Source organism: Sphaeramia orbicularis, chromosome 11, assembly GCF_902148855.1.
Source record: "Sphaeramia orbicularis chromosome 11, fSphaOr1.1, whole genome shotgun sequence".
In the NCBI taxonomy this organism is placed as follows: domain Eukaryota; kingdom Metazoa; phylum Chordata; class Actinopteri; order Kurtiformes; family Apogonidae; genus Sphaeramia; species Sphaeramia orbicularis.
This window is the reverse complement of record NC_043967.1, coordinates 8,843,789-8,868,723: the sequence shown is the minus strand read 5'-3', so window position 1 is coordinate 8,868,723 and position 24,935 is coordinate 8,843,789. Positions and strand designations below refer to the sequence as shown.

Below are 24,935 nucleotides of genomic sequence, written 5' to 3'. Positions count from 1 at the left end.
CACTTTCTCTCCCTCTCTGCTGGACCCTGGCAGAGCCGCTAAGCCGGCAACTGGGTACCAAACAGCTCTGTGTCACATGAGAGGGCTTGGCTGGAGTCACGGTGGCCCAGGATACTATTCTTAGCTGCAGGAATGTACACAGTGGCCTCATGGCGAGCTCCACAGCTCCTAACTGTAGGAGCTCGGTGAATCTCAGTGTCATGCCTCTTTCTCCTCCCTGGGTCCTCTGATCATCTAACTCTCGCTCTCTGGATAACATTTGACTTCCCTTTTGATTGGAATTCTGTTTTTTCACCAGACGGACAAGGCTATTATTAATGGTTATTGATTTTCCAAGAGTTAGAAGGTAAGATTTTACTCAGTTACAGATGTGCTGATGAATTAGTCAGTAATGCTTCATTCATATGTTCCCTCTTCCCTCCTGTCCCTCTTACTTTATAGTAAGGCTGTCCTTCCAAAGTTAAGATCATAATACTTTGTCACTAAAAAGAACATGAAGACACAGAGTTACCTGTCCTCTTAACATCCAGCAGGTCATTGTTCATCTGTTTTAGAGTTAGGGTTAGTATTACATTTGAGCCATGTTTAACCCTTACATACTATTGCTATCCTCAATGTGCGGTCCAGTTCACATTTGACCTGGCTCAATAAGTCCCTCAAAATGGTGTCCATATCAAACCTTGAACAACAGATCTATTTAAAATAGCTAAATAGCCTCTGTGACATTAATACATGAGAGGTTAATCCTTGCTTAATGTTTCGGAGAGCAGAGATGTGTGATTTTTAGGTTTTACAAAACTTGTTTGTTGGGAAAAAGCATTGGCTATCATTCAGTATTGTGTCCTACTTTACCAACAGCTGATCATGATGAGTAAATCTATATTTTATTAAAACTCAAATGATCATATTTGATGTAGAGCCCAGACTTTTTTGGCACTTGTAGGGTCATTAAATATCAGACAAAAAAAAGACAATTATACAAAGCATTTTTACTACTGCCTAATGTTAAAATGTATGTAAGGCTTAAACTGATGTCGTTTAGGTTGTTTCATCCACATGAAACCACAGGAAACTAACCATAAGTTAGGGTTAGAGAATACAGACTGGACATTAAGACCCTACAAAGAATAGATGTCAAAAGGTTAATATACACTTGGTTATGGGTTTCTATGATTGGTTCCTGTTAAAGATCTAAGCAAAGGTTGTGAAATGTCACTCAGAGCCACTGGCATTTCATGATGTACAATAACGATTAGAGGTCCAAATATATCAGACAGGCTGGGCCCCATAAGTGGGAGTAAATCAGTAGCTGTCGCGGGGGATGATTAGAAGACTTACTGTTGCTAATAGCCCAGTGAAATTCCTCCTATGTTAATGTCAGGATTGTGAGAAAAAAGAAAGGAAAAATGAGCAGAAAGTGACAGAAAAATATGGCACTGAACCAAAAGATCAACAGAGATGAAAGGGGAGTGAATGATCTGAAGAGAGACAAGTCAACGGGGACAGGAACACAACTACAGATGGCACTTTAACGCAACTCTGATAAGGATCTCAGTGCTTTAAGATAATTTACAACAGGTTAAAAAAAGAAATCTGTGAGTCGGTAATCATCACATTAAGAACAGCTGCTCTGCAGGCGTTATAAGGCATTTACTGTTGGCAAAGATGAGCTGCTGAAGGGTTCTACATTGTTAATTTCAACATTGAACTCCAGATCAGATGCTATTCTACAGACAAATCTTTTATTAGCATATGTATTATCAAGTCATTCTACATGATGAGTTTGTGTATATACATGTTAATAAAGCTTACAGACTAATTACTGTAGTTTACTTTAATTCTGTCCATTTCAGCACATATAACACAAACAAACATGTACAAATCTAAATTTTATTACACTTTCACTTCGTACATTCTGTTGTCATGGTTTTCTTTTGCAGATATGAGGCAAATTTCTGGCACAAAAGACTGACATGAAATCTGAGATAGAAAACGTGTAAACAGGCGTCACAACCCATTCTGCGTTGAGATTTCTTGTCAACATCACAATACACAGAGTAATTTTGGTTTGATGTAGTTTTGTTTTTTACCCACTTTAATTTTGTACACATGTATGACTTAAGAGGACCATAAAAGCCAGAATCAGTATTAAAAAAAATCTATGATCAAAAGTATATGTATTTTTGCATTTAAGCCTGTATTATTCTGCAGTCTACTCTTTGTTTTCTTCTTTTGCATCATGTGTTGTATACTCATCAAAATAATTAACCTACCCTATGTGAATGTAGCAGAAGTAGCAAGAGTGTATGATAAAGCAAAATGATTCTAAATCACTTTTATGACTTATCACATAGCTAGTTGTTGGTTGACTTGTTTGGTTGTTTGTTTGTTTGTTTGTTTGTTTGTTTGGTTGGTTGGTTGGTTGGTTGGTTGGTAACTAAGATGAAAGTTTGTCTGCTTCTTTTTTGCCATCTTTGTTTTCCTTTTCTCTGTAGAATGGCCTGTAGACCGAAAGATGCTTTCTCTTTCAAAGACCCTGAACTTCCTGCCCACCTGCTCACCCAGCTCAATGTCCTCCGGCAGGACCGTATCCTGACAGACGTCCTGCTTTGCACTGAGCAGCAGGAGATCCCCTGCCACAGGAACGTCCTGGTTTCCAGCAGTCCATACTTCCGTGCCATGTTCTGCAACAACTTCCTGGAGAGCAGCCAGGCTCGTGTGAATCTGAAGGGAATCTCCTCAGATGTCCTCAGTGGCATTGTGGACTATGTCTACACAGGCTGCATCACTATCACCATGGAGATTGTGCTTCCTCTCATGCAGGCTGCATCCATGCTCCACTATGGATGTGTCTTTGAGGCCTGTTCCCTGTTCCTGCAGGAACAGCTCAGTCCAGAAAACTGTCTGAGCATGATTCGGCTTTCTGAGATCCTTCACTGTGACAGTCTGAAGGAGAGGGCAAAGGAGATGGCTGTGAGATGTTTTTCTGACGTTGCTGCTACAGAGGACTTCTGTGAACTGTCTCTTCCTGAGCTCATGTGTTACTTAGAAGATGACCGGCTTTGCGCTGAGGAGGAGCAAGTGTTCGAGACTCTGCTGGCTTGGATCCACCATGACCCATTCTCACGGCGTGGAGCAATCCACGACCTGTTCAAGAAAGTCCGTCTCCGTTATATCCATCCAACATACCTCTTCCAGTTTATCGCCAATGACCCTCTTGTGCAGTCTTCCACCCTCTGCACTGAGATCATCGAGTCAGTGCGGCGCCTCATGCTCTCTGTCAGCACCAAGTGCAGCCGAGAGCTCAAGCCACTGTGGACCACACCGAGACGCTACACCTGCAGAGAAACTCTTGTGGTAGTCGGAGGAAGAAAAAACAATGAACAGACCTCACGGGAAGCCTTGCTATATGATGAAAGGACGCATCGATGGCAGTGGCTGGCGAAGCTCCCTCTACGCCTCTATAAAGCTGCTTATGTCTGTATTCATAGCATCCTTTATGTTCTCGGTGGGCTCAGCCTCTGCATGTCATCAGGGGACAGTTCAGTCAGTGCCACAGTTTATACCCTCTCATTGAAGACTAACCAGTGGCGGACCGCTGAACCCATGCTGCAGCCACGATATGCCCACCAAAGTGTGTCCTATCTGCACTTTATTTTTGTGTTAGGAGGCATTGGGATAGACAAGCGGATCTCTCAGTCAGTAGAGCGGTATAATAGCATGTTTAATCAGTGGGAGGCCATGGCACCAATGCCCACAGCTGTGCTGCATCCAGCAGTAGCAGCAAGTGATCAGAGAATCTATGTTTTTGGAGGGGAGGATGCCATGCAGAACCCTGTCAGACTGATTCAGGTAAAGGAGTTCTCATATTTTGCATATGTAGTATGGATTGGTGCTAATTACCTTCAATTTTATTCTATATTTTTCTAAACTGTTTACATATGATTTGTTTTTAGATGTGTCGTTTTTTTTCTCTTTTCATTTGTCTGTCAGTTTTCAGTCTAGTGTTTCCATTTGTTTTTGAGGGAGTAAATTCTTGATGATATTAACTATAGATAATTGCATTTAGGCTGCTCTAAGTCAATGTCGGGAAAAATTCCAAAGATTTCCAAAAATCTCCTAACACTAAAATTTCATGCATTCATTCAAGTCATATCTCAGTCCAAAGTAGTCTGACTTGGATTTTAATTTATCACCTAATTATTTAGTGTCAAGATCTAGAGCCATGAAAGATTGATCCCAAAAAGTCACATTTCAAAGTCTCAGTAAGCATTTTTCAAAAAAAAAAAAAAAAAAAAAAAAATCACTATATCTCCAAATTTTCTACACATATGTCTTTCAAATTTTAACTGAGGATTTCTTGTAATATTATATTCTATAATGTAAAATAAATTCTTCAACAAATGTACATACCATTGTATGCTGGGATGTTGGTCCTTGGGGTATTAAGGTGCCTTGGCGGAGTTTTTACTCTCTCTGACTGCTTTGTAGCTTTCCCTGTTTTATTGCAATTTTTTTTCTGTTTTTACACACAACAGATGAAGATTACCCTATTTTCATCTGTGTATTAACTCTGTCACATCAGGGCTACTAGGGTAGAACACATCTACCCTTGTCTATATTTTACTGAAATTATTTTGTATGATGAAAGTTCACTGCATAACACGTAAGCATTCTTATTTTGTGGCGTGAGCTGAATAAATAATTAAAATGCAATTTTACCAGGAAATTTGAGATGTGCTACACTTTTTTTTGAATATTTGACTTTCACTATACCTCTATTACTGAAAACCACTGAAGCCCAACTTCCTCCCCCAGCTGACACTGACAGTTAACCTTGGTTGCTAACTTTGGATCATTCAGTCTTTTATGCTTCTGTAGATTATTGAACACCATCCCTGTCAAGTAAATGAATAATGAAATGAAATTAAATGTTTTAGTAGTAATAGTTGTCAATATTTTTACGTAAAGGTTCAGTATGTGAGATTTAGTGATATCTAGTGGGGAAGTTGCATATTACAACTGACTGAAGACCCTTCCAAAACGGATAAATGTTACACACTAGACCTTCAAGCAGATGGTGGATTACAGATTAAAGTGTGATCTAACTGTCAATATTTGTGGTGGGTCAACAGGTGTATCACATCTCTCGCAACTTGTGGTCCAGGCTTGAGACAAGGACTGTGAAAAATGTTTGTGCTCCTGCTGCCGTCATAGAGGATAAGATCTACATTGTGGGAGGTGAGGTTTAGTAACAGCATACCATCACAGGCTTCAATCTGAAGATACACTGACTCTCAACTGCAGGAGTCTTGAACTTAGCTGAGGGGCCACATTCAGCCCAATATGATGTGAAGTGGAGCAGACCAGTAAAATAATAACATAAAAATACATAAATAATGTCAATTCTAAATTTGTCTTTATGTTTTAGAGTGAAAAAAGTAAAATTACATTATGAAACAAACAATTCTGAAAATTATTAAGAAAAATAAGTGGAATTTTAACAATATTATGCTTACAGATCACAGTAGATTTACAAATACATAATGGGTCTAAACACAGTAATGTCCCATCAGAGAGCGAACTTTAATTGATTGCCATTCCAACATTTATTTCAATATAAAGTAGCTCCCTGTTTTGGATAATCCCTTATGGTCCAACTAAAGCAAAAATGAATTTAAAAGTAAAAATGTGGGTCATTTAGCAACACTAATCTGTCAGATTTTCTCTAAAATGTCCCGTCAGAGATTTCAAATATCGTGTTTTGACCCAAAAACATTTAGTAACAGAATATTTTAAAATTGCACTTCTCTTAAGACATTTCATATTGTTCATATTTGTTCAGGTTATTCACATTTTTGGTGAAAGTAAATGTAAATGTAAACTTTGTGTAATTTTACTTCTTTTTTTTTTAACAATAAAACAAAGAGAAAAATGTGGTTATTAAATTAAATAATTAAATTTAATTGATTATCGTAATATTATTTTACTGGTCCAATCCACTTGAGAATGAATTAGGCTGAATGTGGAACCTGAACTAAAATAATTGTTCTATAGTATCTTCAGTGTAATACTTGTCCAAATTCCTCCCATGGGCTGGATTGGACCCTTTGATGGGCTGGTTTTGGGCATATTGGGCATTTCAGGGCATATGTTTGACACCTGTGCTCTATAGCATATTTAAATCTGGCTAAATAAAACTATAATTTTCAGGTTACACCCGACGCATGATAGCCTACGACACCAAAGCCAACAAATTTGTCAAGTGTGAGAATCTGAAGGAACGCCGGATGCACCACAGTGCCACAGTGATCAACAACAAGCTCTACGTCACAGGTGGACGCATCCTTAACGGTCATGACGTTATCGAGGACTCAGACTGCTTCGAATGTTATGACCCAAAGACAGACGTGTGGACATCCAAAGGCTCTCTGCCATACAAGCTGTTTGACCACGGATCCCTACCACTAGTCTGCGTTTCCAACAGACCCAACCCTCCTTGAAAAACACCGTCCATTCACCCACTGGGTCGAGTGCTTTTGCGGCATGTTCCTCACTTTCCCTTTGCCGTGATTTATTAGCCTCTAACGACACAAATGGGAAACCACTTGAGAGTGACTGCATTCCCTCACGCATCTCAGCTTCTGCTACAACTTAGTGGCATGTTAGGCCAGATGGGCATCCACACAAATCAAAGGGGAGCTCAGCTGACATGCAGAGGTGTCATTTCTAAAGCACATGGGGTGAACTGAACTGAAAACCCGAGATAACGAGAGTCAGACTTACTCACACAACAAGCAGCTGTTCAGACACATGTAATCCAAAAAAATCCTTCCAGGGGTAACTACACTCTTGTCTCAAAATAAAACTTTTAATTTCTCTAATACTTCTACACATTGTATATGGATGGCAGCTGCAAGTCTTTTCTCTAATAATTTCAACAAAGGGGTTATGTGTCTCTTTATGTTGTTTTGACTGCAACCAGAAAGTTGATACATTTGCACTTCATAGAAAATACATTCCTCCTTGACCCACATTCATCTATCAAAGCGCACTTTCTGATGATACCCGTTGAGACAGATCACGGACAAGCTCCCCCTGGCAAAAGTACTGTCACTGCAGCTTCTGTCACGTTTTGTTTGTTGCAGAGAAGAACAATTTTAAATGAAACTATATGATCTGGGCCAATGATATTCCACTTTAGCTTGGTTAATGACTTGATGAATTATTTCCACAGCTCCCACTACTGCATGTCCTGTAGATTTTGCACCTGCAAGGTACAGAAGGTTTAAAGACATTTTGAGATAAATCGAGGCTTTGTATATTTGCCTCTTCCACATACAACTCTTATAAGAAACTGGAGTTAACTTTGCAGGCAGCTGATGTATGTTGATGTATGTGTGAAAATGTGATATTTCTGTCTTTGAGGTAGTGACTTGCAACTGGAAATCCATGAACAGGAATCGTCAGTTTTTAAGTTTTTGCATCCAATACAACAGTAGGCTCAACTATGAAGAAAAAACAACCCAGATCCAAGAAACTTCCCAATATTGTGTAGAATCCTCACCGATTTAGCTACAGTCATGCACAGCAACCATGGCAACCACTGACCTTTGAGGTCAGTGGTTGCTCTGAAGAAAACAAGATCCTGTTGATTTTAGATTTTTTACTAAATACAAATCCCATTTACAGAAAATTACTGACATTTTGAAAAATGTAATACACACCACTGGAATATGTTATTTCTTAATTCAGTTGAGCCTGTATTACTTGTTAGTTAAATTAGTATTAAATATAAATAAATTTAGATTGATGCATGCAGAACACTCCAAACAAGTTGGAACAGAAACACAATGAAAAGTTTATTAAATATACTGTATAGGCATCACTATGGTGTCAAATTCCAGAAAAGTCCAGGTTTAAGAGGATTTTTCAGGAAATACAGATGTCATGTTCCGTGTATTAAATATGGAGGGAAAAAAGAGTTTATCAATGAAAGGTGCAAAAGCAGCATCTGTGATGGTCTGGGGCTGCATCAGTGTCCACATGGCTGACAAATCTACATTGTTTAAGTTTACAAAATTGACAATTAAATAGGTCAGTGAATAAAATAAAAATCTTTTCTTTGGTTCAAATAAATTAATGGGTCACAGATTACAGTTCCTATTGTATTTTAGAAAATGGCAGAATTTTTCTGGAAGTGAAATTTGGAATAGTTTGATGCAAAAATTAACATTATTTTTATAAGAAGCCTTTTGCAAGTGTCACTGTTGTCAAACTACGAGCAGCCTGCCCTCATTCATGAATCTGAAGATGGTGATGGCGTAACAGAACTGAAATTCATTCATGTATCAGAGGAAAACAAGTATCAAATGTCACAATGCTCTAACACGGAGGCTTTACTCTTCCAAACACTAGTAGCTGCTACACTCTTCAGTCTATACTATGGCAACCCTCTTGACCCTTATGGAGCACCTCATTCACAGTGCTCAGCCAGTTTCTGGCCATGGTAACAATTGCCATGGCAACCCAGTTATTACCCCGTTGAATCATCCATGCTGTGCATCCCTGTAGGGCTCTATTGAAGATTACATCAATGTTGTTGAATGTGTTGATGGTACTTGCACAACTCAGAAACTCTTATTTTTTAATATATTGTTCAACTTAATGTAATTGCATTTTGGATATGAATTCTGTGTGACTTTTTTATGTATTTATGTGTGGAAAAATGCCATTTCTAATTTAATGCCTTAAATCTATCTACACAAATACAAATGTGTGAAAATATGTTAGCGGCGGGGCAGTGGTAGATAATTTGTCTGAGCTTTACTGCTCTTCTTAGATTGCAGTGGTTTTCCTTTTTTGGAGACTGTCCAAGGAGCATTGTTAACACAGACACACATAACATGTTCAACAGCTATCAGGTGACACATATGCTCAGTGTTCAGCATTACGTGACAATGCAACTTCCCATATTTTGAGTGTGACGTTGAGGAATTTGAGATAAAAAATCTTAAGAATATTTCTCTTACACAAATGAATACATAAGTTTATGCTAAAGCAGCTGTTCTCTACCATTGGGCATCAAAGTACCATCTAATGGAGTGCAGGGGAATTTTATGTTTTGTTTTATTTATAGAATTTACAAACCTAGTTGTTCATATTCATAAATGGGCTTTAAATTTCCCATAAATGAACATGTTTCAGTTAAAAGACATAATCTACCACCTCCTTCTATATCGGTAGGAACATTGAGCTGTTTTAGCTTTTAGATAGCTAATGTTCCCTTGACATGACACAAAACAAAACAAAAAGCTGATATTGAAACCTGTGCCGGTAAAAGATCCAAAGGCCAAAGGTGAGGAAATATGATCCTATATGTGATATATAACAACAGGCAGTGATGAGTAGAGTGTTTATTTTGGTCATCACAGCTGACAGAAGCATAAAACCTTAATGGTCCAGTTTTTTCCTCTTTGTGTCACATTTTTTAGATCATTGTTCATATCACTTCAAGAAAGTCTCCGTCCATCAGTCCATTGGTAGATTCCCATAAATTTTTAAGCTCAACATCTCAAGAAGGTCTTAACAAAATTTTCTAAATTTTGATCACAAAGATGAATGAAATTTGTTTTGGTTGCCAAAGGTCAAAGGTTAGAGGAATGCAGTATGTTAACAAAGCCTTTCTTCTGTCCCATGTGAACATTTGTGCCAAAGTTAAACTACTGGTGATCGAAGTTCGAAATTGCTGTCACCTGGTAAAATACATTTTAGCCTGAACTCAAGAATATATACACCAAGAGAGAAGAAACCCTCACTCAAACATGTACTAGTATAACATGATGACATGTTGACATTTCATATCCAAAAGGTCATAAGTTGACTTCACACTCATGAATGCAATGCTGTCCTTCAAGGATTTCTCCACTTTTGGTACGTTTTTTGTCAAAACTTCACTTCAACTCATGAATGAATTGATTTGGATTTGGTGGCCAAAGGTTAAGGTTGATGAGACCTCATGAAACATGTTTTGTGCCAATGCTCATGTAAGATACAAGGGATAGTGGACATATCTGACTGAATATACAGTCCTAATTTTGATTGTTTTATGTGGGAAGAAGATGGTCCTCAAATTTTTTTAACAACCAGAAATGGATTTTAAGTTACAGAAGGTTGTGTCCACATATAGCTGACATGTTCTAACCTTATGGATTTCAAGCTACGTTCTCTGCATAAAGAGTGTTTGGCATGACTCATGTAGGCTACATATCCAGTTACTCGTTTCTCCCTGAGAGGCTCACTGTTTGTATGGTATGGCCAAAGCTGACCTTAGAGGAAGAAATGCGGGATCAGATTTCACTCTTAACATTTTAATCCCTGCCCATTAGAGGGGAAACACAGAAATGAGCTCAAGACCAGGAACTCAAAAAATGTCATTACAATCCACAGTGGGGCTCTCACTGTGTTAAATGACTCCTTGTTAGCACTAAATGAAACATCCACCACCAAAACATTAACAACGGGAGGATAAATACTACTTAGAAAGGCCTGCTTTCTAAAACCTAAGGTTGTTAAGACAAACTGTGAGCGTCATGAATCCTTTGCTGTTGGCTGAGTCAGATGTCAGTTAGCCAGAGCAGCATCTAGGAATAAGACTTCGTGAAATGTTTTATTGAGCCACTGACGCTAAATACATAGCCTATTGAGATTTGTTTACTGACATGTGTTTGCTTGTTGCCTTTCCATAGAAACCAGTGTGTGAGGGTCACCCTTCAGGGAGGCAGTGGCCTGCTGGGTTATTTTCAGTGTCTGTTACTAACCCATCAGGGGATAACATTTCACTGCCAACCCATTCTCTATCTATGTATGTGCCTGCGAATGGACACGATTATGATTTAAAGACCTACACCACTGGAATAAATTAAGAGGCCACTCCAAATCTTGAGACTCGAACCCCACTGAAAGCCTCTGAAATGTGACAAGAGGAAGATGGATGGTCACAGTCCATCAAACAAAGCTGAAGTGTTTGCATTTTTGCATCAGGAGTGTCATAAAACTGCCAATAGAGATGGGAATGACTGATGGAGAACATGCCAAGACACACAGCAGCTGTGACTGATGACCAGAGTTATTCCACCAAATGTTGATTTCTTTAAAAAAAAAGCACATAAATGTATTTTCTGCGTGAAAGTCTTAAATACACTGTATTTAGACTATTATGACCAGTTTTTTTCAGAAAACCATATGTCTCTTAATGTTTACCAGCACTGTATATAATAATAATAATAATAATAATAATAATAATAATAATAATAATAATAATAATAATAATAATAATAATAATAATAATAATAGTAATAATAATAATAATAAATCACACTTATATAGCACTTTTTTGGACACTCAAAGACATGATGATAAGATCAGCATGCACATAAAATAACATCCAACAGTTCACTGCAGGCATTTTACCATTTTAAGATAAGTGTAAATTAAGATCCTTTGGTTCACAGTTCCAGTAACAGTGCTCACCAACAGGAAAAAAAATAGAGATGAGGGGTTTTCCTGCTGCGTCATGTGAGAAATTGTCCATTACCCCTTTGGAGAGAGGTTTAAGAAGGTTTATACATATATAGTCCTGACTGATTTAGAATGATAGGCTGTAGTTTTACATACTTATATTATTACCAAATGCATCAAACGTCTTCAGATGTGGCACTGACATGAAAGAAGATACAACTAAATGTCTTATTACATGTTTCAAAAAAGTTACTTGGAAACCCTTATAAAGCTACAAACCCCATTTCCAGGAGAGTTGGGACATTCTCCAAAAACAAATAAAAGATGTTTGTAAGACTCAAGTTTTTCATCATTCCATGGTGGATAATTCTCCTCATAATAATGTCCATTCATTGTCAGTAGGAGACAGATGTGGACTGTACCCAGGACAGCCACGACAACACATTTCCATTGTCTTTCAGCCCATTTGAGATGAGATCGGGTCCAGAGAACTCGGTGTCTTTTCAACAAAGAGTTTTTTTCCATATTCAATAGAGTTTCAGGCTGCATTTGTGAAATTGGTTTCCAAAGTCCTTTTCAACCCATGTCTTCATGTTCATTGAGGTACTTTAATGGCTTCTAATGCAATGGGGGTCAAAGGTCACATAGATTCAAGGGTCCATCCTTGGACTCCTGGAAACTTCATTATGTGTTATTGTCCCAAGTTTTCTGTAAATGGGGTTTGTAGCTCAAATAAACATACAGTGAAATTAATCAACAAAAGAATATAATGAAACTTTCTGCATGAATCCCTTGATTACTTGAACAAGGGTAAGAAATTTCAGGTGTTGAAATTATTTAATTTTGCAGTCAGTCAACAAGATATATTTAAAACAGGGGTGTCAAACTCATTTTTGCTCAAGGGTCACATACGGCCCAATATGAGTGGGCCAGATCAGTAAAATAGTGTAAAAAAGTGAAAAAATAAAATTTAAGTTAAAGGTACTTTTTGAAAAAGTTGATATCTACAAAGTTTCCTTAAAAATGTGAATAACATGAACAACCTGAAAAACAATCTTAAGAACAATATGTGCAATTTTAACAGCATTCTGCCTCAAGTTATCATTTACTTATGTGCATTACAACTTACAGTGGCTCTACAAATACACAAAATATTTTGTAACAGGCAGAATATTGCTAAAATTGCATTTAATTCTCTTAAGATATTTCAGGTTGTTCGTATTTGTTCAGGTTATTCACTTTTTTTTTTTTTAAAGGATAGTTGTAAATTTAAATATTTTCATGTAATTTGACTTTTTAACACTAAAACAAAGAGAAAGTTTGGGGTTTGTCATTATTTATAGCTTATTATGATTGGTCTGTATGTGGCCCCTGAACTGAAATGATTTTGACACCTTTAATTGTTAGAATCAACAGTTTCGTCTATACATTTCACAACTTCATCGCACTGGCCTGATTGGACCCTTTGGCGGGCCATTTCTGGCTCATGAACCATATGTTTGACACCTGTTATTTAAACAGTTCATGAAAGTTTTAACAAAAGTCGAACATGCCGTCATTTGTTCACAAAGAGGACATTTTGTGCGATCCTCTTTTGTTTTGTTACCAGTTCTAGAATTATTGCAGTACATACGTTCTGCCACCTGATGTCGCCACCAGCACAGGACTGGAATAAGGAGCAACAACAGATCTGCTTTGCTTGGATCTCGGTCACCCTACCACCCATAATGTACGACATGTGATATTAAAAGAATAAAGACCATGCTTGAGAATGTAAAATCATGATAATTTTATTAAAATTTCTTTGATAAAAATGGGGGGTGGGGAGAACAAAATCACAGGACAGCATGCACACATTCCTTAGAGGTCTGATACAAGGAAATCTGCTCAGCTGAACTACTGGAACATGGAATTTTGTATGATTTCATACTATTATTTTAGAGGCTGAATAGACTTTGTGTTCATTTTGTAACAACTGCCACAAAACAAACTATGTGGATATACTGTATTTATGTGATGTTTGTGTGGTGTGGGACTATTGATGTGGATGAAAAGTAAAGAAAATGTAAGAAAAAAAACAAACAAACAATCCATGACATTTCATAGAGCATTTTGTTTTTCCTTTCACATACTGTAGCCATTCACACACATTTTCATTCATGAGCCCAGGGAAATGGCACTATGGACCCCAAAGAGATGAATAACAAAGTTTTTTAATAATTATATTAATTAAGACAAAAACCCAACATAATAATAATAATCATAATAAACAATACATTGAGCTTGTAAAAGTGCTATCTGAGATTTAGGAGTATCTTTAACACTGCGGAGTTTATAAACTATACAATAGAAATAAAATTATAATATAACATGGATCAATAATCATAATAATAATAATGATAGAGAAGAATTTCAAATAAAGACTGAAACTCCACAGGCAGAAATCTTTAAAACATGATAAAATTATAATTCTACTTATTAAAGTTGTATTCTTATTAAATTTGAAATACATACAAGATATACAGCATGTACACATTCATAACCCTTCATGTCTGTGCTTCTTTTGCTCAGCTTGAAACATACAGAAGGGCCTGGTTACATCCCATTTTAATTACATATGTGTACAATAGGTCCGTCACTGCGAAGGCATTCAAAGAAAAAAAAACAGAAAAAAGACATTTGGCACCAGGCACAGAATTGAAAGAACATACATAATAACTAGTTGTTAAAACCCGCTCAGAGAAATATACTCAACCTTCTCACTAGTCACGTTTTCATCCCCAATGGCATGACAGAGGAGTAAGTATGCATTAGTCAGACCTCTATGACTGATGAAAATGTATGTTAAAAAAAAAAAGAAAAAGAAAGAACGATGTAACATTTGGCATAATTGTTGCTGGAAGAGTAAGAGAAGAAGGGGACGGGGGGCATGGAGCCGCGGAAGTTCACCCCGGTAGACCTGACAAAGAGGAGGATCTACAGTGCATTTCTGTCAGAAGAGACAATCGGTTGTTTTTCCTGAGTGCTAGGAGTAAACAGGAACTGGAAAAAAATCATTATACTTAGCTAAGATTAGGGAGGAGCCTTTACGCTATCTACACAATCACCGCCACATTTGGCTTTATTATTCTCTCTTATGTTGTATACATTCTTTTACCTGCTTCACAATAGCAACACCATCAGCTCAGTTTATCGGTTACACATCATCAATGTAGTAATACAGGACTAACAGTTTGGTAATAAAGTAATAACCATGTAATAACTCCAGTAATAATGAATGCTCCTTCTTAGAATTAAAAATGTAAAGTAAAAAGTAATACTATGCAAATGATATATTAAATACAATGGTGTATTACCTGGACATACTTACTTGTGGTATTTTCTCTAATCATGAATCAGAGGTGCAAAACACAAAAATAACTTTAATTTCATTCTGAAGATAAGATTAAAACAAGCATTAAAAAGCACGAACCAATGCATGTGATGACTGGTCAACCAAGAAGGAAAAGGTGTAGAGATTAAGAAGTCGTCAGTGGAGATGAGCATGACATTCATACGAAACTTCAGGAAGCAGGATTATATTGATGGTTTCATTGAGGACAGCAGGACATAATGTAAGTAAGTTCAGCCTTTTCTAATGTTTTCCATGTCAGTGAGGAGTTAACACTAGCTGACATCAGTTTCAAGGTTACACTGAATAAATGATATATTTGTATATTATGCTGCTTTCCTGAAAACACTAATGATATTTTCTGTGTCGTATCCATGAAACTAAGTTGGAACGTGCAAAACTACTTGCTTGTATTCAACTGTGTGGTAAAGTTAGGTTAAAGCTTAAAGTATGAGCCAATCAGGACTTTGAATTCAAACATAACAACCAACCGAACCAAGAAGTGCAGAGATCACCAAAGATTTTGTGGAAATGAACTCAACATTCAAAAGAAACTTGAAGATGAAATATGAAAATAGGACATGATCCAAATAAGATCAACCTTTTACAGCTCTAAGGTTATAGTGAACAAATAATATATTTAATGCTGTGACTTGTTACCTGGAAAAAATGTGTTGGTTTCTGTGTAGTAACCATGAACCAGGGATGCAAAGTGCAAAACTATCTAGTGTTCTAGTAACATTCGACTAAGTGAACAAGAGACAAGAGCCAGAAATCTGAATGAGCACAAGGGGACCAATCAGGTTCTGCAGGGACAAGACACAAAGAACAATAAGAACAAAGTGACATCAGTGATATGTCTCATCAATAATAGGACAAAGTCCAGACAAGTTCAACCTTTTTTAATATTTTTAGATCTTGCTAAAGGGTTGATTTTCACTGCTATGTACCATATTAACCTGCTAACACTAGCTACACTTTAGCTTGACTGTAACAAATAAAGTAAAAAGACTTAAAAAGACTAGCATTCAGAATCTACTATTAGCTAGCATCAGCCCCTAAGTTCTTCAAGTTTCAAGTTCTGACCACTGCTATTTTTCCCTTCGCTGTCTAAGCAATATGACAAAAAGCTGAACTTTACCAGTCCTCTTGTGCGCATCCAAAGTCCTACTTAGTTCATGCCTTCTAATGTTTGGCTTAATCTAACATCACCGTAAAATCAAACAGAAATGACTAGTTTTGCATGTTGCAACCCTGATTTATGGTTATTACACTGAAACAACCACAAGTGTTTCCTGGTAACAAATCACAGTATTAAACATATCAGTTTCACAGTTCAATAATGTGATAATTACCATTTCTACTTACAACAGTTTTCATTTGTTGTTAATGAAGTTATTACATAGATCATCATGTGGTATTAGCACAGTAATACCTATTTATTACCAAACTATTCCCATGTTATAACTGAGCTGTAATGTAAAGCACTCCTGTTTTTTATCCATCGTTAACATGCCCTGAATAATCACTGCTGTTTAAAGTAACATGGCTCTTTGCGATTATCTGGCAGCTAAAACAGAGTCCTGGCCAGTCATTTTCATCATGACCAACAATAGCATGCCAACATTTCCTGAGAGGGGGGGTAAGGTGCAATTACCTTTACTAACTTTGGGGCGGAATGGACTGGCTTCATGGTCACTTTTGTTCATCAATCATCATTTATGTACACTGCAATTAAGCATTTTGCAGGGATTTTCAATAAAGATAAACACGCTCCCGGAGAGGGGGTGGAAAAATAGTGCGCAGGCTTGTCCTACTTTCTACACTTCATTAATGGTGCGCTCAGACGGTCTGAAATTGACTGAAGCCGATGAAGACATGTAGAAGGACTGGGTTTTACGGTTGAGGCGGGCACGCTTGGTGGCCACGCTCAGACTGCGCCTGCTGGAGGTGATGATCTCTGTGATGAACTTCTTGCAGTCTATGCAGACCTCCATGGTGACCCAGTCCTCTGTCAGCTCTTTAGGTAACTCCGGCTCGTCCTGTGACCGCCCCTCTTTGCTGCCACTGCTGTGCTTGGACAACCTGAAAACAAAAAGGTCACTGAAAGGCTGAGGCGAAGTTTGTCTTGGGCATAGTGATATAGTCAGCTGGATTTCATGAGATTAAAGTCAGACTAAGACAAGAGGAAGTTTAGAAGGAGAGGTTTTTCACTGATGGAAGCTCTTTCATCCCTCCATTGCCTTCTTGAAACATTACATTTTGCTGATGTTTGCACATTTTCAACATCCTGCTGTTATCCTCTTTTCTAATGCTGTGTGATATTTAGTGATATCAAGTGGTAAGGTTGCAGATTGCAACCAAGTGAGTATCTACCACCATCTCCCTTCTCTGTAGTTAGCATATGTTCTGTCTATTGTGCTTTTTGTTTCTTTTTTGTGGGGATTTTAACTCCACATTAAAACATAGTAAGTGACAGTAATGCACCTCTGCACTTGATGCTACCTGATATAAAATATAAGAGGAAGTAGTTTGTAGAATCATGGTCCACAGCATTATGAACCGTGTTCCCTTTGTAGAATGTGAACAACTGATTCTACAGCACAGGTGTCAAACTCCAGTCCTCAAGGGCCGGTATCCTGCATGTTTTAGATATTTCCCACTTCCAGCCACACCTGGTTCAATTAATGATCAGCTCATCATCATGCTCTGCAGAAGCCTGATAATGACGTAATGGCTTTCAGGTGTGATGGAAGAGGGACACATCTAAAACATGCAGGTTACCGGCCCTCGAGGATCTGTGTTTGATACCCCTGTTATACGGTAACAAAATTACAATCAACTGTGTGATTATACAGTAATGAGAACATAATTATGAATATTTTTTTGCCATTTTTGCGATCAGACCAGCCCTAAATTGCTCATACATTGGATCGTTAAAAGAAGGTGTGTTTTTCCTTCTGTCCATCTCTATTATCTTTGTCTCTGTTCCAGGTGACTGTAATCAAAGCCCTCTCAACTCCAAGTAAAAAATACAAATGACTCTTCTAAAGAATCCTCATAATATTGACATAATATCAGTATACAGTAATGCATCATCTCTTAGACACAAAACTCTCTGCTCTAAAAAAAAAAGGCTAATTCAGAATATCCAAACTGAACACAGTTTATATGACACCAAATTAAGAATGCTGAGTGTCAGTATTCATGAACCTGAGCCTTGGGAAGTTAGGTGCTTAAATGTTTAATGTTAAATATTTGTTCTACATTAAGCTTTCGAGTTCAAAAACTTGAACCTCAGCTTCAGGCGGTTTCATCTGCAAGTCTATGCTTATTATATAAAGTTAAGAGGAACTTCTGCAGTAACCTACTTGTAGACACTTCTGCGTAGACTGTGGCGGTGATGTCCAGACCCAAACGGTTGTTTTTCTGGATCAGTGGGTGCCGAGTCTGAGCTCGCCTCTTCTTTAGCCATAGAACTGGGGCCCAAAGAGTAGATGGGTAAAGTGGAATAGGGTTTGGACGGCAGCCGCATCTGAGGAACACAAGATCCACAAAATGTCAGTGTGATTAGAATAATGTTACCCTAATGCAGATCCACTGTTAATGGTTCATCATGCTCCAATTATAGGTTAAAAATTCTGAAAATATTGTGACTAAATAAATACTAGAATAGAACAGAAGACACGTGTACCTTTTTACTACACTGGGAGCATACAGGCCTGAAAAAAAAAAAAACACCAGTTAAACCATTGGAAAGACAACTTAATTAAGTCAACCTTAAAGAGGTGATTCAATTTACCTCTTGCAGAACTGGCATGTGTACGACCAGGTGAAGAGAGAAAACCTCTTGGTCCGACATGAAAAGCAAAGCTAAAAAGGACAGCATGCAGTGAGGATGGTTAATGGAATATCAATCAATCAATCAAAGCTGATTTATATAGCACTTTACAGCAACATAACGAAGACCAAAGTGTTTTACATCTAAAAGCATGATTAAATTATAAGATAGCACAGTTTAACTAAATACCATAAATATGCATAAAACAATAAGACACTGGAATAGGCTAAACTGTAATGACTGAGTGGTCAGATAAAACAAAGACCATGTCCAGGGTGGTTGGTGTTTACCTTTCCTTTCTTGAGGGCATTGTAGATATCTTTGTATTGCTGAAACTTCTCCAGTTCAGCCTTGACCAGAACCTGCCTGATGTGCATCACCTCCTCTACTGTCAGAGCCAGACACTCCACTGGGTAACAGAACTCCTCCTGGAGGGAAGGACACAGTGCATCAACAAACTACCAGCAGAAGAGTAGGCGAGTAAACAAGATCTCATGACACATGACGGCAGCGGAAGCAATTTATCTGCTGAACAAGACACCATGTGAATGTTAATAAATCCATAGACCAAGTATTATAGTTCACACCAAAACACAAGCACCCAGTGCATACTGTTTTCACCAAACATGGGATGTCAGCTGTTTTATGAACCATATATGATGCCTTCACTGGCATGACACAGTGACGGTTATCAGAAATACAGACATTCCTTACAAAGGCCATGTTGGTGGTCCACTGTTTCCTATTCAATTATTCTATTACCTTTACTCCAGACCACAGGTCCATCTTAACAAAATAAAAATACTTTCACCAGCTAACTGCATTTCTAAATTTAACATGTGCACATCACCATGTTATGATAGAGGGGTGTTTTCATGCTGCCTCCCCACATTATGGTGTAAGGAGATTAGTGGCATACTGTATCCACGGGATTCATCAGCAGTTTCTCAACTAAACCGCCTTTTAACATTCAAGGTCACATGTAAATATTGTTGGATTAGTAAAATAGGAGACTCTGTTGTGAATAATTCAGCATGCCACAGATCTGCCATTGACATTGATGTTCATGACACTATAGATGGAACCGCTTTATAAGAGCACCCTTATATTGGAACTGGAAGGTTTTTTATTTATTTTGTTTTTTTATTTATTTTTGATTATTTGGTTGAAAATTCATAGTAAATCATTCATCAAGTTTTTATAACACATTAGAAAACATGGACATTAGTGGCCCGTTACTTGCCAAATAGTGAGCCTTTATTACGTTTACTGTCCAGCCTCAGATCTCATTGGTCACTGAGCCACTGTCTCCATCAGCAGCATTTAGACTTGTCATCTGACATTTGTTAATCAGTTATTACCATTTAACTCAGAATATATTGAAACTGAAAAACTTTTGTTTGCTCAAGTGTAGCCATGACGAAATTCTTCACATTGATCATCATTGCAGTGGTCAAATTTCCTGCCAGAATCTCTAGAGATTTGTGTTATGTGCTGAAATGTCTGAGTCCATAACAATAAGTAAAAATGTATAAGAAATGATGGATCAAGTTATAAACTGTGTTTCAAGTGTCAGTGATTTGCATGCCTGTGTTTACAATACAACCAATTAACATATTAGATACAAAAAATTCTATGCATGTGTACATTCAAGGTCCGTTTGCATAATGATGCCAAATACACTGTATAGTAAGAGCTATGAGTGTTTTATGTAATATGGGTCTAATTTGAGGTAACAGAGTTGTATTCTGCTACGTTTTGTGTATGTGTATGATGACAGCAGTGGCTCTTCCTGAACCTGACTGGTATCCTAAATATTAGTAACTCAGTAGTAAATGTGGATGGTATTTTAAACTTTTGCAAGTTATATATTGTATCAACTTAGTAAATGGTTTAGCATGTTGACTGAAGGCAAAGATAAAGTCAACTCAGCAATTAGCAAGATCTGAAATGTAACAGCATCAACCTGAACTGACGTTAATGGTTGATGAATCCTGTATAAGGGAACTCTTATGATAAAGCGGTACAAAACAGGTGAAAGATATTTAATGTTCCTCCTTGCATTTGTTGGTGCTACATTAACAGTAACACCAACACATGCAAGCATCAATAGACAATATTTAGCCCCAGATTCAATCTTTGCTCCTGTAACACAATGTTCCATTCCCATAAAACAAACCCATTCAGTTCTATTGTTGTGGATGGGTTCCCCACATGCTTCTGATGATACAGTTGGATTCGGTATAGTAGTAGTGACATACCGTTCCCTGTGCACCGCTGGCAGCTTCCACCTGGCCAGCAGACAAAGGGAACAGGATAGTCACATATATTCACAGATGGAATCGTTAAGGCCAACACACTAATCACATGTTTAATCAGATTTAATAAAAACAGCTTTGGAATTTTATTTTTACAAATTTCATTGCAGTAAATCCACTGATGAGGTTAGAAGAAAATAAATTACATTTTTACTTGCATTTTGTAATGATGCCAAACCTCCTTATGCATGTGCTCATACTACTGATCAACTGTTTTATTCACATGATGTGCAGCATGAAATCTTATTTCCTAACAGTAAAAGTCCATTACAGCTAGTGATGGAAAATTTGTCTTTCAAAGGGAGAGATTTCACAGAGAATGCAGCCTATATTACAGGATCACATTCTTTTTGCTAATAACCACAATCAGAGATTCTGTGAATCACAGTGAGCGCTGACTGATGGTACAGTCCTTAGAACTAAACACCCACTGCCCTTTCCCTGTAATATGTCTCCTATTCTGCTTCTGTCTCTGCTTCTCTCCTGTTCTTGAAACATGCTGTAATAAGAACCAAGGGAGCTGCTGATGATGGACAGACAGATACACAGACGTTACCTTGGCACTGGGATCCGTCAGCTGCAGCATTAAATAAAATAGGAAATGACTGTGTCAGTCAAAGAGCAAATGATGTGCTGCTTCACATCTAGTAAAACAGCCATCATTGACTTATTCTATCTTATCCACTCCATCATGTCTGCCACACAGAACAACTAAAAACTCATAAAATGGGATTAGGAGAAATTATGTTTTGGTAGTTAAGGGTTTTTCAGAGGAGATGAAAATAATTTGGAAAGATTTATTAACTCCAAATATGTTTGTTTACTGTAGTATCTAAATGCTATAAATCCATCATCATCTTATTATTATTACTACACACTGTAAGCTTCATCCCCCAATTACAACAGTAGACAGTCAAAGCCACATAGACGTGATTCATATTTCAGTACTACTGTGCAGTTATGTTTGTAAAATTACAGATTTCACCCATGATGCCTCAGTCAGACTTCCACTCACAAATATTGTAAAATGTATTAAAATAAGAGCTCATCAACTCTGCAATCTGCTGTGTTTCGTATGGGAAAGTATATGGTCAGTACATGGACAGTAAATTAATGATGCATTCAAGTACAGCTAATAAAGTCATAAATCTATACGTTTATGTAAGAAAAAACTGGTTTAAAACAACAATTTGTCCAGTTGCAAACACACATTTCTGTTTATTAAGGTTTTGTTATCTGTCCCACCTTTTGTGCCAGGGAAACAAAGAATTCAGTATTATATATAGAATAGGTTCACTTTAACTTTTTTACAAGTCTTATCTTTGAATGAGATAAAATTTAAGATCTACCTAGATTATCTGTGAAATGACTTCTTGAATACAGATGACAATATTGGACGATATCAGCCAATATTGGCAGATACATTGGTGCATTCCTACTTTCATGTCCACAAAGATTATTCGCAATAGCAAAATCCACACATTTTATCATTTTAAATACCTTTAATAAATAGACATACATACATCTATTATTCCTTTCATTACAACACTTGCACTAATAATTGGTGCTAAATTCATAACAATATGTCACTCCTTTCTACATAGACAGATTTCAACAATTCTGTACAAAAGCTTATCAAATTAAATTACGTTAATTATTATTAGTTACATATCACATTCATATCTAATAGGTATACATGAGGTTGTTGAATTCATGTGTTTTATCAAAGACTCTATTGCTTTTAGTAAAATCAGTTTTGTTTTCTTTTTATCACCAAAAGCATGACTACAATTTGTGGTTTTGGCATTCTACAAGAATTTCTACAATTAATAAACGAAGAAAACTTTTCAAAGATAAAGTAAAAATAAAATATAAAATAATAAAATATAAAATATAAATAAAATATAAAAATAAAATATTTGTAAAAATACAGCAGTGACTAGTTATAGTATTTCAGTAGTAAACCTGACCGTAGTTTTAAGTTGATATAACTTAATACTAACAGTCTCACTAGATTGGGAACACATTTTATAAGCATTGTCCTCCTGGGTTTTGAGGCTTAGTTCTGGTTAGTTGCCCATCAGCTGGTTGAAAATAGCATGTGTGGTTTGGCGCCATGAGTCTGCTATTTAACATACAAAGTGGACCGAGGTTATCTCAGTCCCCTTCATGCAGCGGCCTGTCCTGTGGTTTCAATTACATCCATCAACCTCACCAGAATCATACGACCAGCACAGAGCTCCTCAGAGCAGCAGTGACCTCATGGCAAACGAATGACCGGTCACAGGACAAGGCTAAAGTCAACAGATATATTGTATGTGCAGTGTTTCTGGTCAACGCAGACAGTAAGAAGCAGTAAACATCCCAATTCTCTGCTTTTCACTTATGATTGGGATTTAAAGCCTCAGTCTAACATTAAAACTCAGGCTGTGACGGTTAAAGCCACACATAGTTGACATACCAGAGACTTGGAGCTTTGTCTGGACGGGGGCACAAAAGGGCGGACACTGGTGGGAGTCTCCTTTTCAATGGAGTGTCGCCTCTGGGGAGACTGGCGTTTGTCTGGCTGGGGGGTGGCGGAGATTGGCAGAAACTTGGGAGGGGCTAGAGAGATAATGACAAAAGCAAAACACAGTGGAAAGTTTGAACCGTGAGCATTGCAATGATTAAGGACCAAAGACTTTGTGTGCAGATAAAGACAGGATAACACTCTGCATCTCCATCATCACAACATCTAATGGTGCTCATCCCTCCAGTAGTTATCTGAACCTCAGACCACTAAAGCTGTTCTGGAAATCCAACACCTTACCAAGACACTTTATGATGGTTATTCCTTTAAAGTGGTACTAAACACTGCCTTAATAGTGATGAAATAGATTAATACAGGTGATTGCAAAAGTTAAAAAAAATCTTTAAAATAAATAAATAAATATATATATATATATATATATATATATATATATATATGGTGGCTTAGCTCACCCTTTCTTTTTTGCACGTTAACACTAATGCCTCCAATGGTTTAACAACCCTTGCTCAGTTTACAATAGGTTCAACTCAAGCCTTTCTATCACTTTGTTCTGAACCACCACTCACATGAGGGTAGCAGTTTTTGTAAAACCATTAATTTGATGTGTTAGTTTGTCCAGTCGGATCTGAAATAACATTAAAACACCACAGTGACAACAACACAGGCTGTAGAATCGTTCTTGTTGTCAGCAAGTCTCGTAGGTTTAAGTTCCCCATAGGAAAGAGCTGGATGATGAGGAGAAAAAGCAATGAAAATATTCTAAATATAGTGTACATCTAAACACAAACTGGTTTAAAGGCAGCCCTTTCTCAGGAGGTAAAACCAGTTTAACAACTCAAACTAACCCTTTCAAAGCCTCATGTGGTTCTGCACCAGTATCTTGTGATTCCCTGTCATATGGATGTCAACAAACTACTCCTGTATCACATCCACACATGAACATTCAGACATTGATCACCTCCATCTCAGCCTCTGTCTGACTTTGAAGCTGTTTGCAGAATCATTGGGTTAGACTCAGAGGAAGATTGAAAGGTTAAGCTCTTACCCTTCTTTCCAATGACAGACTCAGGAGAGGTGTCCTCCACCAGAGACGTGGACATACTGGAGCTGCTTTGTGTGGGTTCCTCCTTTTACAGAGAAGACACCCTGGTTTAGTGCTGACACAATGAACTACTTTGAAAATTCCACAGCTGTGTATTTTCCTGAAGGAACAAAAGTCATTTCACTGTTTTTTTCTGTTAAGTGACATATTCAGGCCCTGTCCACACCTCGCAATAAGATGCTCCTACATGTGTCAAGTGACTTTGTGATCACACCTCACTTCCTTGCTCTTCA

General features: G+C 37.5%; 2 protein-coding genes across 6 annotated transcripts in view; one reads left to right on the top strand and one right to left on the bottom strand.

Moving 5' to 3' along the window:
• Positions 1–143: 143 nt before the first annotated feature.
• Positions 144–8,785, top strand: klhl38a (kelch-like family member 38a). The gene is made up of 4 exons (XM_030146559.1): positions 144–346; positions 2,496–3,852; positions 5,136–5,241; positions 6,214–8,785. Exons 1-4 carry the CDS (start codon positions 318–320, stop codon positions 6,501–6,503), a joined length of 1,782 nt encoding a protein of 593 aa, XP_030002419.1. The 5' UTR covers positions 144–317; the 3' UTR covers positions 6,504–8,785.
• A 4,509-nt stretch (positions 8,786–13,294) lies between these two features.
• spire1a (spire-type actin nucleation factor 1a) overlaps positions 13,295–24,935 on the bottom strand; it is a 57,335-nt gene continuing 45,694 nt past the window's right edge. For 2 of the 5 annotated variants that reach the window (XM_030146575.1, XM_030146578.1), the window contains 9 exons: positions 24,646–24,727; positions 23,532–23,674; positions 21,627–21,647; positions 21,014–21,043; positions 19,043–19,180; positions 18,714–18,784; positions 18,606–18,633; positions 18,283–18,446; positions 13,295–16,996 (listed from right to left, as the gene is read on the bottom strand). In XM_030146575.1, the coding sequence (XP_030002435.1) occupies positions 16,732–16,996; positions 18,283–18,446; positions 18,606–18,633; positions 18,714–18,784; positions 19,043–19,180; positions 21,014–21,043; positions 21,627–21,647; positions 23,532–23,674; positions 24,646–24,727 (942 nt within the window). In that variant the 3' untranslated portion in view covers positions 13,295–16,731. The remainder of the gene's footprint in view (positions 16,997–18,282; positions 18,447–18,605; positions 18,634–18,713; positions 18,785–19,042; positions 19,181–21,013; positions 21,044–21,626; positions 21,648–23,531; positions 23,675–24,645; positions 24,728–24,935) is intronic. The other 3 variants (XM_030146576.1, XM_030146577.1, XM_030146579.1) reach the window with 3 other exon arrangements.

What these genes read in the sequence shown, in the direction of transcription:
- klhl38a (XM_030146559.1), top strand. Translation starts at nt 318, where the DNA reads ATGGTTATTGATTTTCCAAGAGTTAGAAG. An exon ending in GATTTTCCAAGAGTTAGAAG is followed by an intron (nt 347 to 2,495) that starts GTAAGATTTTAC and finishes TTTTCTCTGTAG; the next exon opens with AATGGCCTGTAGACCGAAAG. An exon ending in ACCCTGTCAGACTGATTCAG is followed by an intron (nt 3,853 to 5,135) that starts GTAAAGGAGTTC and finishes GTGGGTCAACAG; the next exon opens with GTGTATCACATCTCTCGCAA.